This window comes from Brassica napus, chromosome A3 (genome assembly GCF_020379485.1).
Source record: "Brassica napus cultivar Da-Ae chromosome A3, Da-Ae, whole genome shotgun sequence".
NCBI lineage: Eukaryota > Viridiplantae > Streptophyta > Magnoliopsida > Brassicales > Brassicaceae > Brassica > Brassica napus.
The window spans coordinates 17,267,981-17,287,905 of NC_063436.1; the positions used below are offsets into that span (position 1 = coordinate 17,267,981).

General features: G+C 35.9%; 5 protein-coding genes across 6 annotated transcripts; 1 reads left to right on the forward strand and 4 right to left on the reverse strand.

Moving 5' to 3' along the window:
* Positions 1-223: 223 nt before the first annotated feature.
* On the reverse strand, positions 224-1,939 carry BNAA03G32740D. Its single transcript, XM_013836238.3, has one exon. It carries the CDS (start codon positions 1,560-1,562, stop codon positions 687-689), a length of 876 nt encoding a protein of 291 aa, XP_013691692.1. The 5' UTR covers positions 1,563-1,939; the 3' UTR covers positions 224-686.
* A 230-nt stretch (positions 1,940-2,169) lies between these two features.
* Positions 2,170-5,202, reverse strand: LOC106390480 (protein DNA-DAMAGE INDUCIBLE 1). Of its 2 annotated transcripts, none has more exons than XM_013830948.3 (15): positions 4,995-5,202; positions 4,800-4,832; positions 4,542-4,672; positions 4,343-4,454; positions 4,117-4,233; positions 3,964-4,029; positions 3,733-3,795; positions 3,600-3,644; positions 3,433-3,494; positions 3,248-3,341; positions 3,062-3,154; positions 2,916-2,985; positions 2,749-2,819; positions 2,603-2,674; positions 2,170-2,514 (listed from the first exon to the last, which is right to left on the reverse strand). In XM_013830948.3, exons 1-15 carry the CDS (start codon positions 5,058-5,060, stop codon positions 2,386-2,388), a joined length of 1,224 nt encoding a protein of 407 aa, XP_013686402.1. In that variant the 5' UTR covers positions 5,061-5,202; the 3' UTR covers positions 2,170-2,385. The 2 variants fall into 2 exon arrangements, with proteins under 2 accessions (XP_013686402.1, XP_013686401.1); XM_013830947.3 differs by having other exon boundaries at positions 4,343-4,457.
* A 781-nt stretch (positions 5,203-5,983) lies between these two features.
* Positions 5,984-6,782, reverse strand: LOC106395473. The gene has a single exon (XM_013835922.3). The coding sequence runs from the start codon at positions 6,419-6,421 to the stop codon at positions 6,218-6,220; it is 204 nt and encodes a 67-aa protein (XP_013691376.1). The 5' UTR covers positions 6,422-6,782; the 3' UTR covers positions 5,984-6,217.
* Positions 6,783-13,200: 6,418 nt separating this feature from the next.
* On the reverse strand, positions 13,201-13,991 carry LOC106390997 (chaperone protein dnaJ 11, chloroplastic-like). The gene has a single exon (XM_013831565.3). It carries the CDS (start codon positions 13,873-13,875, stop codon positions 13,390-13,392), a length of 486 nt encoding a protein of 161 aa, XP_013687019.1. The 5' UTR covers positions 13,876-13,991; the 3' UTR covers positions 13,201-13,389.
* Positions 13,992-16,949: 2,958 nt separating this feature from the next.
* LOC106390478 (vacuolar cation/proton exchanger 2-like) lies at positions 16,950-19,908 on the forward strand. Its single transcript, XM_048776406.1, has 12 exons — positions 16,950-17,249; positions 17,405-17,508; positions 17,593-17,841; positions 17,942-18,009; positions 18,083-18,308; positions 18,376-18,588; positions 18,664-18,798; positions 18,895-19,011; positions 19,087-19,140; positions 19,238-19,354; positions 19,431-19,524; positions 19,655-19,908. Exons 2-12 carry the CDS (start codon positions 17,464-17,466, stop codon positions 19,663-19,665), a joined length of 1,329 nt encoding a protein of 442 aa, XP_048632363.1. The 5' UTR covers positions 16,950-17,249; positions 17,405-17,463; the 3' UTR covers positions 19,666-19,908.
* Positions 19,909-19,925: the final 17 nt, after the last annotated feature.

The following is a 19,925-nucleotide window of genomic DNA, read 5'->3' on the forward strand; positions in this document are numbered from 1 at the left end:
GTTATGATTCTCCATAATCTTCCTTGCATTGGCCTTTCTGAGAACAATCTTTTATGGTCGTCTCTGAGTCTTTGTTGCTTATGCCTTTCTTAAACAATGTCTGGTCCACACAAAATACCCATTTTACTCCAAGTATCAGACAATATTGTTACTCTCACCAAGAAATTTGATTGTAAGTAATTAACAATCTTAAAATTCATTTAAGAATTATAGGTTAGCAAAGATGAACTGTAGAAAATAATAATGAAGTCAATGAATATTCTTTCATTTCTTATCGCATATCTCTTTTTTTTTACAATGGTGCTAACTGCTAACATTGTATTTATACATATAAGCCAAAACCCTAATGGCTAGAACATATGGTATCATCAGGTGACACACTCGAAATTTAAGAATTGAAATGAATTTGGCAGCTCAACTATCCTTGTGTTTATCTGATGCATCCAATGCAGGAGCTTGCTCTTTACCAAGAAGATGCTCCACATCTTGGGCTTGACACAATGCATGCCATGCTTTTGATCTAGGATTAGGACATCATTATTTTTTGTCCATAGCATCTTAAAAGCCTCTGATTCTGCCAGTCTTCTTTACACATCATATACATGGAATGTCCACACACAAAATAAAAAATACATGAATCTCCTAAATATTCAAATTACATAAAAGAAAATGACACAAACTCTGAATCAAACTTTCACAGCATACAAAACATGACAATACTTTGGAGACTCATCACCATCACCACCATCATCACCATTATCATTATCACCACCACTATTACCATCATCATTCTCACCATCATACCCACCATTGAAGCTAAGAGTTCTAGATTCATCTCCAACCTTAGGCTTGAACACAAACAACCCACTAGACGAACCAGACGTCTCAAACAACCAATCATGAACGTCCCAAAAGATCTCCACAGAAACACCATCACTCACAGTCACAACTTCATTCCCTCTAAACCTCCAGTTCAAGTTCATGATCCTTATCGCCGGCACACCGTCCACGGTAATAAACATCTCAGGGTCGTTAGGACCAGAGAGAGAAGTCTCTATCACCACCTCGTTCTCGCGTCTTGACGACTCACCACCAAACGCTGTCCTTGTGTAAAACACACGTTTCCCGTGAACGTGCTCTTGCTTGGAGACCAAGGCAGCTTCTGTAGCCGAGGGTTTTTTCTTGGTTCTTTGCATAGCCTCGTTCTTTAAGTCTCCTATCGTTAAAACTACAGCGTTTTGGGACACGAGAGAGACGTAGAAGCCTGAAGAAGGTTCAGGGAAGGTTGAGAACTTGGCTTTACGAAAGTCCCAGTATACATCGACCTTTGTGTGGTTAGCTTCTAAGCTCTTTAGACCTTTCTTACCCCAAAAGGAAGAGCCTGCAAGATCTATCTTCACCTGTTGATGATGATGGTCATGTTCTTCGTTCTTGATATTTTCTGTCTTGATGGTTAAGGAATGTGAAGAGATGGTTCTTGACCATGTGAAGTCTATGTTTTGCGTAGCGTCTGCGATCTCGATGGCGTAGAGTAATGAGACAGAGCTGAATTGGTTAATCATTTTTTGGAGGAACCTCTTATGTGTTGTTGTTGTTGTTTCTTGAACCTTAATGCCTGAAAAGCTAGAGGTTTGGTCTCATGTTCATTCTTGAGATCTTTGAGAATTGAGAAAGGTTTTTTTTTTTTAATGACCTGAATATGTTTGGTGAAACGAACTAAACAAATCTTTCTTTTTTTTTGTTTCTTTGTGATTTGTTATGAATAGATAGGCTTCTTTCTAGAGAAAGTTTCTAAGTTTAGATCTTCCTGAGTCATAACCACAAATAGCTTGTGACCTTACCTATCTTTAGTAACCTAAGCAGAGATGTTATAAAGAGAATATTCTATTAATCAACCTATCTATTGTGCTTAAATCAGTTTAAGCACACAATCTAGAGGGTAAATATGACCTCAGGGAGATAATTATTTTTGGTTTATACGATAGTCTAGTTATTGAAGCAAACATTCCCACTTGGTTTTTGTTCGAGAATTCACTTGTATTTGTAGCGTAAAGCACAAAGTTTCTTGATTGACTTGAGTACTTGAGATCGAGAGACGTCAACAGAGCAACAAGAACACAAGCATGAATGAAAGAAGTGTAAGCAGAGTTACTTACGATCTCTAAGGAATGATAAATCAAACACAATTCCATTTCTATAAAACCCTGAGTCTTACTCAATAGCATCAACAACAACATGAGAGATGTCTTGAAGACACCATTCCTATGTTCTGTAAAGAAGAGCTATTAAAATACAAAAAAGGGCAAATGAAAAAAAAAGAGTCTCTTTAAATCACAGTTCGTTGGCATTTGGTAAATGTTGACCAAATGATTATTGTTTAAATCTTCAGCCGCCAAAGAGAAACCCAGCAGCTTGTTCTTCGTTTCCTTCAAACAATCTCAGAGCTTGTACCACTGCTTCTCTGGAGAAGCCTAACTCCACAAGCTTTGCAATCTTGGCATCAAACTCAGGTCCCTGTGAGTTACATGATGAAATCATCAAGGGAGACAGAAAAGGAATATAGAAAGAAGTGAGTCTAAGACTTTCAACACATATTTTTTACCTCTGATCTTGAAGGTTGACTCGCTGGGCTTGCAACTGTGTTACTCTTCTTCTCTGTGAACCCAGAAGGAACCTATAGGACCAAAACAACTTGTTCATAAGAACTTACTTTCCACAAAGATAATAGACAAATGCAAAATTTCTTACCGCTGCTCCAGAGCTAGAAGCTTGATTCGGAACACGTTCTTCATCCAAGAATCTAGAAGGGAGGTCTTTCTCTGAAGGAAGTGCGGTTTTCTATTTGTCAGGCTAATTGAAAACAAAGGTAACGAACATGCAAGAAGTTCAAATTCAGATGGTGGTAGAGAACTAACCTTGCAAAAAAGGAACAGAGACCTCTCCTCCTCCAACAGTCAGGACGTTATCCTTCAAATCAATAGTGCACTACACAGAGAAACGGTTTACCATTTGGCTGAAACACATAAACTAAATGCAAAATCAAATGATGAAGATGTTTTACCTGATGCTTACGCAACATATCCAGGCCAAAAAGGAACTCCATGTTAGGTGAGTCCAGCACCACGAATGAACACGGATAAAAGTTATTCCCAATCTGCAAGTTACATGACTTTCAATTTCTTTTGCAAAACAACACAAACGGGATCAACATCATTGTATAAGGGAAACTGTCTTTTGCGGTGCTTACCTTGATTGGAGCGACATGAATGCGGCCTAATATCTCTGTTTGGCCAACACCCTGAGCAATACCTTTATACCGTTGATCCATGAGTCTCAGCAACCTGAAAGTAACAGTTTAAAAAGACTCATGAGTTATCATTCCATCATTCTATATTCAAACATGTACTATAAACATAAAACTGTAAGAATTACCCGCATCTCTCAGCACAACTCTTGGATATAATTGTGGATTGTGCACCACTATCAACAAAAGCCTGGAGATGGTGTCAAATATAGGTTTAGAACATACATATGATCTACGGAGTGTTCAATAACAGAGAGTCAACCAAAAAGAGGTTATGTTCTGATTATTTTTTTACCTTTAGAGGAACCCCATTGACCTCCATATCCACATACAGCATTATCTAAGGAAGTGAGAAAAGGAAAGCTCAAGTCTGTATACAAGAAAGTTCAAGTTAAGGAAAGCATAAACTAAAAGACGAGCATACATACCACTCTGGCAAAACCTTCAGGGTTATGTTCTAGGGCAGCTTCCCAGTTCTCATCGATTCCTTTCTGCTCAAAAGTATCAAGATAGCACCAAAAGTCGGAAACCACACGAAAAGATAACAAGCTAATTAATTAGGAGAACACAACAACCAAACTTAAGTGAATGTTTGCATCAAGGAATCAAAAAAGACACATTACAGTTCAGTACATGTAACTTAAGTAAGAACAACTAACCTGTCGGATTGCAGCTTCGATTTTCTTCTGTGCTTCAACATCAAAAGGGTCTGCATACAGAAGAGCCTGCAAGGGGAGAATACATAAGCAGAATCCTAAAATAGTAGATATAGCTGAGAATCTATCAACTCTTTCAAAGCAAAAAAGGCTTACGAGTTCCTCCTCCTTCTGACGCTGAACTACAGATCGCTGCTGATGCCTTGAACGCAAAACATCCTGTAACTTATTTAAATCGGTCCCAGTAATCACTTGTGCAAGCTCAGGATCTGTCTACAATTCACAACACAAAAGCAGAGTCATAAAACAAATGCCATGAGGAATAATATCATATAGTTCGAACTTCCAAGCTAACAAAAAAGTCTAGTCACCATCAACTCACCTGAAATAACTGTCCCATGAGATTAGCATCACCCCTAATATGTTGTTGAAAGGCTGCAGGATTCAAAGCTGACCCATCAGGATTCATCCCCAAATCACTCCTTGCCGCACTACTACTGAACAAAGCAAGTAAAGACAAACCATGATCAATGGTTCAAATCCAAAACTATCAAAATAAGAGTAGTAGCAAGAGGTCATACCCAGATGAGGCATTGGAAACCATCATCATCAACAAATCATCATCCTTAACACCCAAGGCACTCAATTTATCTGAGTTCCTCATCTCGTTTCCGTTGTACAAGAGCTGCTGCTGCTGAATGGGAACATTCGCCTGCTCAATGATTCACAAACAAAAGTAATTTAAGCGTAAAGATCGAAGCTTTAAGTAGAATTCAAGCTGCTTCGAACTTTGTTATCACAAAACCAAAAGAGAAAAGAGATCTGAAGATCCCTCTTACCTCAACTTCGAGCAAGGCTTTAACATTCTCAACCTACGAGAAAACAAAAACGTGGAGTAACCAAAGGAGTAAGTTAGATCAAACCCATGAATCTCGATCGATCAATTAGGGGAAGTAGTAGACTACATTGTGATTTTGAGAAGCGAAGAATCAGGAAAGTTAGGGCTTTTTTGAGTGGGGAGGAAAGGAACTTACGGATTCATGGGAATCGACGTCGAGAGTGATGATTTGTTCACCGGTGGTCATGACAGTGATCCTCATCTTGTAATCAATCGTCTTCTCAGTCTTCTCTCTTTGGTATCTCTCTGACTTCTCAACTTGGCTTTCCTTAACTCTTCCTTGTAGGAGAGAACTCAAAGTCAAACCATATTCCTAAACCCGCTCTTTCAGAGAGAAGCTCTAACTGGGATGGTTTGGTTGTTAAACGGACCCAATGGGCCATGGCTCTCGTTAAAAGCCGGTATTACCCCTGGATCGTTTTAATTCTTTTTGTTGGTTTCAAGGCATCGACCCGATTTGACATTGGATAGTATACACGATTAACCCCGGTTTCTTAGCCGGGATTTTTAACTCTTGATTTGATATTTTTTTATTTTTTTTAAGCTAAAAAACAACTCTTATATCTCTTATTTAAAAGACGGTTCTTAACTTTTTTTAGTTAAAATCTAAGAAAAGCTAAGAACAGTCTCTTAGCCGAAGCTAAGAATCTCAGTTAAAAAACTAGGATTAGTCATGGTCATACTAATCCACTTTTATTAGTGAACTTCTTACCTACTAAACATGTTTTACCAACTTTCTTTTTTTGAGTAATCAACGCGCACATACGTACCTGATTAGTAGATTAAAAATTTTATATTATTAGGATTAAGGAGAGGTTTTACCCAGTACTGAGATTATCTCTAGTCTTGTTATCTATGAGCAGATTACTTATACTGTAGATAAGAATAGTAATTGTTTGTTCTTTTTATTTTCTCTCATGGATTTTTTTTCCTAATAGGATTTGCAATAGGCATCTTTTATTGGGGGTTATCTGGAATAGAATATGGTTTAAACTTTTTTGCTTAAAAGCTGCGAACTGCATTAAACTAAAAGGAATAATAGACGTTTTTTTTTACACTGGCTTCAATAATAGACATTACGTAAAGTAATTTGATCAAATTGTATATCTAAATATAAAAAAACAAACAATGATAATAACAAAGCTAAACCTGATGAGTGACGATTGACGAAACATTAGAATACAAAAAGAAGAATCAATGTAACGGGTAACATATTATGGAAGAAAATTTAAAACAACAACGAAAAAAAAAAACTAAATCCTAATAATCGATAGATATCCAAATCCGACCGAACCGAACACATTCAAAGACAATGACGCTGGTTTCAAAAGAGTTTAATACGAGGAGACAGACAGCTAGTTAATGACCGGAGGGAGCTGGGAAACCATAACCGCGACGCCCAACGTCCCCGCCGCAGCCGAACCTCGGATCGCATTCGAGATGGACGGTCTCTTGGATCTTGTGGAAACCATCCTTGAACACTCCGAATCCGAATAAAAACCCAATCGCGATCACAACCAAAAGCAAACACGTGCACAGCATGCAAACCCGTCCACAACACATATTCTTTTTTTGTTCTTCTTCCTCCGGTGCTCGAGCTTTGTTTGAAATATGTCGCCGGAGATTCAGAGATTCGTCTTCGATTTAATTAGGTTAATAATATAAGATGTGTGAGAGAGAGAGAGGGAGTCTGTTTGTTGGTTTTGTTGGCGAGAAACGTGGAGACAGAGAGAGAGAAGATAAATGTAGTGGGAGATGAAAAGGAGAGAGATAGTGCATGCGTGTAGACGTTACACCTATTTCTTGCCTTTTAAAGCAACGCTAATCCCAATCCTAACAGTATTTTGACAACCGTTTCCTTGCTCTAATGCTCTATCATTAGCTAGTTTGACTATGAGTCTCTATTGGGCTAAGTGTATATGCCTATTAATGATTCAGGCCTAATAAAACACCACCAGGGGCCAACATAACACTGCGTAAAATATCATATCGTACGGTTTCCCCATCCTCATATTTTATATATACGTTTCACCCAATAACTTTTAGTTATCAAGTTAATGCTCCCGTTTCAATTTTAACTCATGAAGAAAAAGCAAAAGGTCTCCAAAATGTAGTGACAATAATTAATTTGGGATTTTTAACTTATGATTTGACTTTTTTTTTTTTTACATTTTTCGGCTAAGAACCGGTTTTTATATCTCTTAAATAGATTCTTAATTTTTTTTAATTAAAAGTTAAGAAACGGTTCTTAGCTGAAGCTAAAAATCTCATTCTAAGAGCTCGGATTAATCATGGTCTTAGTTCCAAAGAGCATGTTAATGATAACTAAAATAAATATAGAAATACACGCACATTTACTTCATGAATTGAATATTACGTTGCTGTAAAAGCAAATATCTAATGCAAAATTTCTTTTTTTTTGAAATACATCGGCTACCGATGAAAAATATAGTTGACATGACACATACTTGCCATTGCTTCTATCCAACATTAGTCTTTACCATACATTAATTGTTATTATTGCTTGAAAAAACAACAAAACAAATGAAAATCAACAAAACAAAATATCATAATGGAGAAACAAATGAGTAAATCTAACCTCACATTGACTCAGATTGCCTACTTTCCCTCTTATTCAAAATTGGCAGAAAATAAGAGGTATAATACAACAATGCACAAAAAGAACACAAGAAAGAAAGAAAAAAAATAAAAGGAGAGAAAATAGCAGTTTCATGTAAGCTTTGTCAAGGCATTGTTAGCTTTGTCACTAAGTGCTATATGTTTAAAGAAAGAAAAAAAAATAGACTTTTTCAATCCATGCAAAACTATAAAGAGAAATCAGCTCTACTATTTCTCATAAAATTCTTATCTGGAAGGTCTTGCAGGCGGTGGAGGATTAAGGTTGGATGATGGTAGACAATCCCTCCAGGCAAATTTGAGTTCACCTTGTTTTCAAAAATATTTTAGAGGTATTACAACGTTGCCTCTTCAGTTGCTCAAGCCTTACATCATGAATTAGCAGAGAGCCAGATGAATCAGTTAGCTCTCGCAGATGCATGAGCAACTGGTTAAAATCCTTAAACAGTGTTTGATCTTGCTAATATTTTGTGAGAAGCTTCGTGACTCAGTTGATTTGAGATTAAGTGGTGAAATTTACATTTCAACTATTGAGTTCTCATCAAAAAGGTATTGATTATTCGTGTTGGGATATTTAGTAAAAAGATCAAAGTTCAGGGACTTGTTTAGACGTCGAAAGGAAGGCTAAAGATTTTAAGGATAACTCACATGACAAATAGGATTGCATGAACACAAGAGTAAGCCGTTTGGTTCAGATCTAATAAAGCAAAAGCAACCTATGGTTTGTCGACTATTGAACAAGCATATAAGGTTGAGTCTTTAATGAACCGTAGGGAAGAGAAGTGTGCTTTACTAAAGCATCCCAAAGTGCATTAGGTCAAGTGAGTGTCATATATATATATGACATTGTATAGAAAGATAGATGTGAGAGAAAGTAGAGAGATTGTTTCATGTTTTTGAGAAATTAGGAGAAACACGTAACCAAGATAAGTATTGTAAAATGTTTGAAGTTTAAGCTCTCTTGTAATCTATAATATCTGTTGGATCCCGGGAAGAGGTTCTCAGCCTAGACTAACACCCTCGTTAGCGGGTGTAACTGGGTTAACATTCGACTGTGTTTTATGTTTTGCTCTGTTCTTCATACTATGTTTTTGGTGTTTTGTTTTTTGGAGTTTCTGATTGTTCATAACTCTGTTATTGTCACGTTCTGAAAGCAAGTTCAATCTTGGTGTGTAGTATTCTACAAGGAAAGGAGGCGTCCTAAGGTTGTGAGATTCTCCACAACTCCAAAACATTAACATAAATAGTACACTGATCCTAAGTAGTAGTCAATTTCCAAAACAAAATCCACACATATTAATCGAGCAAGACCTAAACAGAATAATAGACACAGAAACAGTTCAAGCTAACTAGACAAAATAATTTGTGGGAAGTCGTTCGGGGACTCCTAAGAACACAAAAGAGTGAAAGCAATAATTTTTTAGGAGTTTTGTTTTTCCATTTCGACAACTTCCGCACAGTAAGTTGCTTCTGTTCAGCAATGAAATAGATTTGTCTATAAGCTTGCATTTGTGGGATTTTAGCGAAAATGTTACACATTTACCTTGCTTGAAGCTTGGCTTCACAATGTAATGGTGAGTGTGCCCGAGCTAGCAATTTCCTATCATAATTCATTAACACTAGCATTTGCAAGAACATATCCTTTAATTGTTTAATTAAGTTTAAGTTTTCCAGTATTTGTTTTAGAAATAGATTCCAATTAAATTTGTTACATCTTCATATTGATTGTTTTGATTTCTTAAAAGAAAATATTACAACAATTAACTCTAAAACAATAGCAAATACTATGTATTGAATTATGTATTTGAGATAATTTGAAATGATTTGATTTTATGAGTTTTAAGATGATTTTGAGTCAATTAAAAAGGTTATTATAATTTTTGGTTAGAACACTTCAATATCCATCTAAATTTTTATGAGATTTGGACTTTATATTTTTAACTAAAAAATTTCATCGAAATACTTTACAATCACTAGCTATAGACCTCAAATTCAATAACTTTTTAAAATAAATGTTTAAATAATAGAAAATGTTATCATTTTAACACAAATTACTTCTAATTTTTAGGTTGAATAAATCCTATATGATAAAGAAAAAAAGATAAACATGTAGTCTCAACCAATCAAGTTCCAAATCATGGTAACACTAAAGTTCACGGTTAAGACTAAAGGAATACTTGCAACATTGTAAGTTGTAGTAACTGATCCTGAGATCAAAGCCATCATCAACTCCATGATTATGAGCTGCAAATGATACACAATCTCTCGTCTCTTCTTTTTTTGTAAACTCACAATCTCTCGTCTTGTTCATTGATAAGCAATCTCTACTTTAATTTGATTTTGATTTATCTTTTCATTTTTTGTTTTAATTTTGTATTTCCTTTTATTATTTAAAAATTAAAATCTGGCTGTACTCAAGAATATCGGTGGGTAAAAAACCAAGCCAGTGTTTGGAGTTTGACTGTAATAAAAGGTTCCTCAAAAATTTATTAAATATTCCATTGTGAAATGCATTATTATAGAATGCAAAAGCATAGTATCTATAAAGAGCAAGTTTTAAAAGAGGAGATTCATAAAACTAGATTTCGAATATTAGATCAGTGGAACTTGTTAATTAGAAAGCTTACATCACTGTGACTGATAAACTGATTATAAGTCACTATAATTCCAAAGATATGCATAAACTGTAACTTAAAAAGTTTCTGTTTTCACTTTTTGATTTTGTTATAGATCAGAAAAATGTAGGGCTTATTGCAGCAATAGCCATATTTTAGATGGAAATTAAGAGAGTAGTCATGATGTTGACATAATGTACTCACTGTCTTTTTACCATCTTACTAGCCGGTTATACCCTTATAGAGAACAGGTTCCCAGTTCTTTTAACTAAAGTAAACGATGTGGTGATTTACTGACCATAGTAACAATGAGAGTATTTTGACAACGCCTGAAATAAAAATGAAAGGAAGAAAAACATTCTAGAGAGATGAAAATATAAAAAAACAGAAGCGTAAAAGAAAGAACGTTACAAACGGAGAATGCATGGATTGTAATGCTGATGCCAAAATATAGAAATAGTTCCACTTCAAATAGAATACACATAGTATAACAACAGTTTAAAGTTTGTCACCGCCATGTCATATGAGAATATTTTCCATTCTATCGGATATAGATCAGTTTATATTTACTAAAATAATCACAACCGAAGACGGTGAAGTGTGCGATTGGGGAAAGGTGGTGATGTCGTTAGTGCAATAAATTTGCAATTGTGGGTTACAGCTCGTCTGTGATGATGTCGTTAGTGCAATAAATTTGCAATTGAAGGTAGTTATATTCCACATAGTATAGTGTATGTTATGTACATTTCTATCACTTAATCATTTAAATTCGATCCGAACTACAATTCAACCTTATATAAGCCATGTTAATCATATAGTAACTGTATAGTATATCATATATACATATATCTAAATAATATAATGGAGATGAGAGACTTGTATTTACATTCCTAATGAGCTAGATTATATACAAAGGTAAAGGAGATTTGCATTCACCTTCACTCTACGACAAAGGAAACATGATGTCTTCAATTAAAAACTAGTCGATATTATAGGAACTACAAAGAAGTTCCGACCAAGACATGTCGTAAGCACTACAATAATATCGCTTAAACATTACAATAAGATCATTACATCTTAAGAAAGCGGTTAATTATGTCTTCTTCTATCTCTTCTTTCTTGACCAAATCACTACTAAACTCAGCAATTGTCTTCTTCAATTGTGCAATAATTTTGTTTTTCTCCCAAATTTCGTTTCTATCTTCAATCAAAGCTTTCTTCTGCCATCCAAAATAGTTATATAGTTTTATATTCATTACATTCCACATACAGTATACTATGTGAGGTGGAAACAAGTTTAATGAAAGCTTGTTAAAACTAGGCTTGAGAGTAATCACTAAACCCAAGTTAGGGGAATATAAACCCCAAGACATAGTAAACGGAACCTAAACATTTTTCTAATTAAACCCACATGACATAATAGGGGACAAAGTAATCACTAAACCCAAGTTATGGGAAATATAAACCCCAAATCCTATTCTGATAGTTATATAGTTTTATATTCATTCCATTCCATTTACAGTATACTATGTTAGGTGGAAACAAATTTAATGAGGGCCTGTTAAAACTACGCTTGAGAGTAATCACTAAACCCAAGTTGGGGGAATATAAACCCCAAGACATAGTAAACGGAACCAAAACCTTTTTGTAATTAAACCCACATGGTATAATAGGGGACATATGTATTTAGATGATTCATTACGAGGGAGTGTTAAAACTATACTTGAGAGTAAACACTAAAGCCAAGTTAGGGGAATGTAAACCCCAAAACCTAGTTAATGGAACCCAAACCTTTTTGAATAAAACTCACCTGGCATAATAGGGGACATATGTATGTAGACGCTTTATGAGCAAAATCAAATAGAAAGATATGGGGTATGATAATAGAATACTTGACATCAAATACTAAACCCAAGATAGGAAAATATAAATCCAGCACAGGGAAGCGAAATCTATGGTAAACTTATATACAAAGCTTGTAGTGACATGTATATTCTGGTGGACATTTTCCATTCCATATACTGTATACGTCACTTGGATACAAATCTAATGTGAGAGTGGTAAACCTACACATGACGTTAAACACTTAACAAAAATTAATGAAAACAAGTACATATGAAAGACTAGGAGGATGGTGAACCGATAGAAGAATGGAAAATAGTATTAGGGGCTTTACTATTAGAGATGAAATGGAATAGTTTGACATGTATACTATTTGTCTTGTTAGTGTAGCTTAATTCTATTCCACTTGTTAATTAAATGAACAACAAAACGGACATGACGAACTTACTAATCAAACCACACCAAAACTACACATAATGGTTGAGGCCAGTTCTTTTGAACATGCGCATACTACTCAAACAACACAGAATCACCGGTAGCAAATCAAGCAATTGCAAACTTATAGTTTACTAAATATCCTGGGTGAGTGATTCCTGATTACTATGTCATTCGAAGTGGAAACCTAAAATAAAAATACATACCATGATATGACAAGATATAGTATACTACAAAAAATGGTTGAGTGATTCCCGAATACTATGTCATTTGAAATGGATAATTCCAAGCAATAGTAGTATAAACAGTTTCATACGATATGTTATTGGTTCCTTCACGATGATACAGAGAACTTGTAAAAACCCTAATTTTGACGAGATAGAATAATCAAAACAGAGAAACAGAGAAGAAGCATAAGGAGGCAAGAACTTACGGTCGTGGCAGAGAATTGAGAACCCCGCGGCGATATGAAGTTGAAGACACCGGCGGTTTTACTTGGCTCTGCCGACACCGTAACGCGTTAGCGAAGATGGAGAGAACCGAGAAGCAAAATAGAAGACGGAGACGATCTGAAGCGAGAACGACGGAGACGGAGGCGAGCGGGTGAAGGAGATTTGCGAGAGAAGCGTATGGAGGGGGAAGAACCATAGATGAAGAAAGTGGGAATGGAGGTTGTGTGCAAAGGAAAGAGACACGATTTACTTAGGAGTTAATTGAAAATGATTTTTCATTTTTTTTCATAGCAGGTGAGCCGGTAAATTAAATAGGGTCTTACAGTAATATTATGTATATATCACGGCGTGTATCGATCCGTTAGGGTAAAGTGCTAGTCCTCTAATTAATGTTTTTTTCATGGCTATAGGCCCCAATTCCCCAAAAATGTACATCTCTCTATTCATTAAACCATCTGTGGTAAAAAAAAACTTATTTACCCCTTAGTAAAAAAAATAATGAAAAGGGGAAATTGAGTAAAAAAAAGTAATCGGAAACCTAAAGACTAAACTACCAACACTGATCCGTCTCCCATCTCCGGGTCGTCGGGTAAACCCGACTCGTCCTCCCCATCGCTCCAGCGTGCACTCGTCTCCCTCTTGCTCCCAGCGTCGAATCGTAGATCGCTCTCGTCGTCGGATCCGCCAGCGTCGCGTAAGCTTTGTGAATCTCCATGAAATCTCGTCCGTCCGATTCCGACGACGCGTCCGGATGGTGAACCTTAGCTAAGCTCCGGTACGCCGTCTTAATCTCCGTCAACGACGCCGTTTCGTCCACTCTCAGCAGTTCGTAGAGGTTCGACGCTCGCCGGCGAACGGATTCCGTTACGGCTGGTTCGGCGTTGAGAGTCTGCGCTGCCGAAGCTCTAAACGACGTAGCTCCGGTGGAGAGCCGCGCGTTTCCGTTGTGGAGTCTGGTTGGCTTCGGTTGACGAAGGCTATTTCCCGGCGAGGATCGAAGGGAGTTAACGCCTAAGTAGATTAGAGTTCCGGACATTTACGTAATTAAATTAAAATTGGAGGGGCAAATTCGAAAGAACGCGTTAAAATTTGGATTAAGCAGAGAGAGTTCGTCTGAGAAGCAGATATGAATCACACAAGAGGAGAGGGATTGTGAAATGACCATTATTTATAGAGTCCAAAAGTTTTGGTAATTTAGAATATTCATTATTTTCCTAATACTTTAAGGGCAATTGTCAATAATAGCATCTTTGAAGTTTATGTCTCAAAAATAGCAGTAGAAAAAAAAAGTCACAAAAATGACATTCATTAAAAGGTAAAATATCCTTAACACCATTGGTTTAAAATTAAATAAACAAACAAAAATAAATAAAAATTAAAAAAATGAAAAAAGAATTTTTTTTTATAGTTTCAGATTATATGTTTTCAGATTCGAAATTTTTATAATTCTTTTTTTCGAATTTTTTTTTTTAATTTTTTTTTTCAAATTTTCTTTTTATAATTTAAAAATACTTTTTGAAACTGTTTTTAAATTTTTTATTTTTTATTTTAGTATTTTTTTTTTTATAAAATTTTAAACTCTAATTCCAAAATCCCACCCCTTAACTCTAAATCCTAAGGTTTGGATTAATTAACCCAAGAGGTATAAATGTATATTTACCTCTTTAATGAAACCTATTTTTGTGACTTTGAGCCTTAAGTGCTACTTTGGAAACATAAACTTGTTTTAGTGCTATTCTAGTCTTTTTCTCATACTTTAATTGCTAAATAATAATATTATACGAGTATTTGCTTTTATTCGACTTCGATGGTACGATGACGTGTCTTCCAGTTCAAAAGATTGGCCTTCTAGAATCTCTTTATCGTCTCGGCTCAGCTTCAGTAAGATTGAAATGATGATACTCAGATAGAGCTGTATACTTATTATTCGTTTTATCATAATTAGAGAATAATTATTCTGTGTTTCAAAAAAAAGTGTTTAAAAAAAAAGAGAATAATTATTCTTGTTTATACATGTTTTGTGAAATTTTAATTTGATTTTAAAATTAAAGGAAGTAGTTTTTGAACAGTCAACCTAAGTCTCTAACCATTAATTTAAATGTGACATTAGTGTTTATAAAGTACTATAATATATTTAAAAAATGTTATCTCCAGTACTGATTATAAAAGTACTTGCAGAATATATTCGTTTCCAAAACAAACAAAAACGAAAAAACATAATGTGCTTCTAGAAGAAGAAATCATGCACAGCAAATCAACGGTTGTGCGAGCACAGATTAAAATATCCTTACAACTAAGGAAAATAAACGCACCGTCAAATAAATATCAGTGCCTTTCTAGAAGCTTTTTTATGTTTATATGCAGAAGCATTTTTACGTTTATACATTTATTTATGGTCGCAATAGTTTTAGAGATAAAAGAGACAAAAGTGTCTGTCAAGGACGTGTCGGTTAGGCCAGGGAGATGGATATGGACTTCTAGAAAACAATACGAATATGTGCGTAACACACTCCTTAATATGTGATGGGTTGTTAGTTAATTGTGGGATGAGTGACTAGCAACAGTTAACGTGTATATTCTTTTACAAATATAGTAAAATGATTTAACCTACAAGGTTGATTATATTGGTGCTTTGTTTGATTATATAGTTAAGGTAGGGACTACTACTACTTTGTTTCAAGGACTTGAGGAGTCATTTTTTGTGTGTACTCCAAGTTCCACAGACGCTGGCTCTATATACGTTACTTGATTCCTTTTTTTTTTCATATGCCAATTAATCAATTATACTTCTTACTACCATCAACTAATATTCAACTCTTTTTTCACTCGTCGTAAAACTTGTCACTGAAAATGATCACCACAAAAATAAACCACAGGTCCACAACCACAAGTAACTGCAGTTAGTCCCTTATGCAAGAGGAAGGTTATTTGTAAGTTATTGATTCAAGTAACTGCCCTTCTTAGTCCACAACTAATTATACCCTTTAGTCCCTTATGCAAGAGTTGATTAGTTGTAAACTGTAAGACAATTGTTGTCCTTGTCCAGATAATAATAGATTACTGTGTATTAGTATGTGGATGTTTTGCTGTCTGTATAGCAACAACTATCTTTGTGAATGTTGCACAAGTTTCATACTATATTCGCCCGAAGTCGTTGATTCGCAGCTTAACTTAGATATATTTAGTGTTTGGCTTGTTTTAAATAAGATGTTTGTGGATAATTAATTGAACAACAACGTAGCTGAACAACTCGGTATAATGCGTATAATGGAGCGACAACTCGGTATGAAGCTACCTGGCCATGTGCTTCACTGAAAAGTACTTCTCAACTTCTTATAAAATTGATTTTTATCGAATTATTATATTTCTTTTAAAAACAATTATTTAATTAATACGATTATATATAGAAACCCATATAATCCACTGGGATGGCATCTTCTTATTTTATTTTTTTTATATTGAATCCATATTTTGAGCAAAGTAAGGTGAATAACCCCAAAGCTTTATAAACCGGGTTTGCGTAATTCCGGTTCATACTATTTTGGGAAAGACGTTGGCTGGTTCCCTTCCTCTCATATTTGATGAACCATGTTAAACTGCGACACCAATCTAATGGGGCCAACTTGGGTCTAATAAAAGGCTATGAGTTCATAATAATAATTATTAACATTTTTATTATCAGTCCAAAGATACAAAATAATTAAGGGATTACATAACTCAAACAAGTGAATTATGATGCTTTTTTTAATCGAAGCCTTATTCGCAAACGGATCATCACCACTCAGTTACATACCTTGTGAGAAACTAATATTGTTATGCGAAACTTGGGCTAGGTCTTTATTAAATATACAAAAGCTTAGCCGGTCCCAGGCCTGGATTAATAGAAGTAAAAGAAACTTATTTGTTGTTGGGCTTTATATCGGGCCGTTACATGATCGTAATGGGCTCTCTTCCAAATATCTAATCCATCAGTTGACCAAAATAGAAAAAAATTCGCGGGTAATTTTTTTAAGACAAAGATGCGAGATTTATTGAGTGGGACCACTGTCGTAAAAAGGTAAAACGTCGCCGTTATCTCTGTCTTCTTCTTCTTCTTCTTCTTATTATTTTACGTTTCTTCTTCTTTAGTAAAAAAAAAAAAAGGTTTTCGTCTTCAAACTGATAGAAGAAAAGATTTCAACTTTGAAAAAAAAGAAGAAGGAAACTTCCTCGCTCGTGCTCTTCAACTAGCACCATCATCTGAGATCTAAGGGATTCTAAAATCTTACACCGACATCCAGATCACGAATCTCCTCTATTATATTCCATCTTTCTGAAATCACTCTTCACCAGATCACAACAAGAAGAAAGATATTAGGAAGAAACCTCAAAGTCGTCGGCTTTCTTGTGACCCTTCGTTGACTCTTTAAGGTAAAGTTTCCTCTTTTCTCTCTTTCTTACACCAAAGTCTCGATTTTTTTCCGGATTCGTCGAGTTTCTTATAGATTGGCGTTTTTAGTTGTTGCTTTTAAACGAACGAGTTTGATTTGACTCAAGTAGACAACTTGTTTGATTTTGCAACTTAGATCTCATACAAGAAGAAAGTTTATCCTTTGGTCCATGTTTTGGTAGCCACGAGAGGGTAATGAGTCATTGTAAAGTGCCGGCTCTTATCGAAGCACAAGTTGAAGTAAGTCCACGTCAACATACATACTCATTTGATATCTTATCTGAGCTCCCTGGCTTGTTGTGTGCTTAATGGTTTATGTAACAGATGGGATCGGTTAATGAACTTGAGCACAAAAGCCTATTTAGACGAGAAGAAGACGTTTCCACACAAGCTAAAGCAGCTTCTCTGATGGAGCAAGGCTCACTTTCTCCAAGTTTCCACGAACACGCGACTAAATCACCAAAGAACAGCGTGGTTAAGAGCATCAAGATCGTTATTTTATCTAATAAACTCAATCTCTTGTTACCTTTCGGTCCTCTAGCAATCTTGGTCCACTACATGGTAGATAGTAAGGTAAAATTGTTAAGTGTACTAATAATTAATACTAGTGGTTTTGATTTCTTGTCTCTAAGTGTTGAAGTCTCTCAAGAAATGATTGTTTGATTGGCTTCAGGGGTGGGTGTTCTTGCTGAGCTTAATCGGCATTACACCATTGGCTGAACGTCTAGGATACGCCACAGAGTAAGCCACAAACTTACCCTTACCATCATTCTGTTTTGTGAGACTTATGTGTGCTTTTTTTTTTTTGAAACAGGCAACTGGCTTTTTACACTGGTCCTACAGTTGGAGGCCTTCTAAATGCTACATTTGGGAATGTGACTGAGCTGATCATATCGATTTTCGCTTTGAAGAATGGAATGATACGTGTGGTTCAGCAGACGTTGCTAGGATCCATTTTGTCTAACATGCTGCTTGTGCTTGGCTGCGCTTTCTTCTGCGGTGGGCTAGTGTTTCACCAGAAAGACCAAGTCTTTGACAAAGTAAGCAAGTCATTGTATTCTGCTTTGTTATTTTGTTTATTTGATATTCATGTACTTGTGCATCCAGGGAATTGCAGTTGTGAACTCAGGATTGCTTTTGATGGCTGTGATGGGGATACTCTTCCCTGCTGTTCTTTACTACACGCATAGTGAGGTTCATACCGGATCATCGGAGCTGGCACTGTCAAGGTTCAGCAGCTGTATAATGCTTATAGCCTATGCTGCTTACCTCTTCTTCCAGTTGAAGAGCCAGTCTAGTTCTTATAGCCGTCTTGAAGAGGTTTGTTTTCTAACATTTGTCTGTGTTATACTGTTCGACCTGGACTTATTTTCTTGCTTGATGTATAAACTCTAGGAAGCAAATCAGAACGAAGAAGCTTCTGGTGAAGATGAAGATCCTGAGATCTCTAAGTGGGAAGCTATCATATGGCTCTCAATCTTGACTGCTTGGGTCTCTCTTCTCTCTGGCTATCTTGTTGATGCCATAGAGGTAAATCAACGTTCCTTTTCTTGTCCGCTGCTAGAGTTATATTCACTTACTTCAACTTGTGCCATATGGTCTTTATGCAACATTGTTTTTCTTCAGGGTGCCTCGGTTTCTTGGAACATACCGATAGCTTTCATCAGTGTCATATTGCTTCCTATCGTTGGGAATGCAGCGGAGCATGCAGGAGCTATCATGTTTGCCATGAAAGATAAACTGGTAGGCAGATTAGTTCTTGAGTCTTAACATCTCAGTTTGCCTTGAGACACTGTTAAACTTCTTTTACCTCTACAGGATCTGTCATTAGGCGTGGCTATTGGTTCCTCTATACAGATCTCCATGTTCGTGGTATGTAACATGTGTACATTTTGCAAAGAGCAGTATATATCATCTTTGGTCAACAAAGCTAGTTCAATGATCTCTGTTACTGGTTTGTATTGTTTAGGTACCGTTCTGCGTGGTGATTGGATGGATGATGGGTGAACAGATGGACCTCAATTTCCAGCTTTTTGAGACGGCGATGCTGTTCATAACCGTTATAGTAGTAGCTTTTTTTCTCCAGGTGGGTTAAGTCGCCTTATTAGAGTAACAGGGAAATCCAAAAACCAATGACTGATGATCCTTCTCTATATATACAGGAAGGGACATCGAATTACTTCAAAGGATTGATGCTCATTCTTTGTTACTTGATAGTTGCTGCCAGTTTCTTTGTACACGAAGATCCTCATCAAGGTTTGTTTGTTGATTTAGTGTGTAGTGTGCAATCATTAGCAGTTTTTATTCTCTTCATTGCATCTAACAATAACAGTGTGATGAAATCTTTCATGCTGATATGTTCTTCATTTTTTTTTGTATTGGTTAGATGGTATATAAATACTATGGAAGACTGTTCTGGTGTGAAGCAAGTTGGGTCTTCATTACAAGCTGATGATTTCACGAACACAGAGTTTTGGGGAGAGGTGTAAACCTGATTCTAATGTGGTTTCCATAAACTTATTCCTTTTGGCATTCCCCCATAAAAAATGTATACTCTTCTTAGCCACTTAGAAGGTTGCACGTTTTTGATTATTTGCGACGCTGTTATAAGAAGATTATTGAAGATTTGTTTCTTGTGTTCTTGCCGTCTCGTTGCT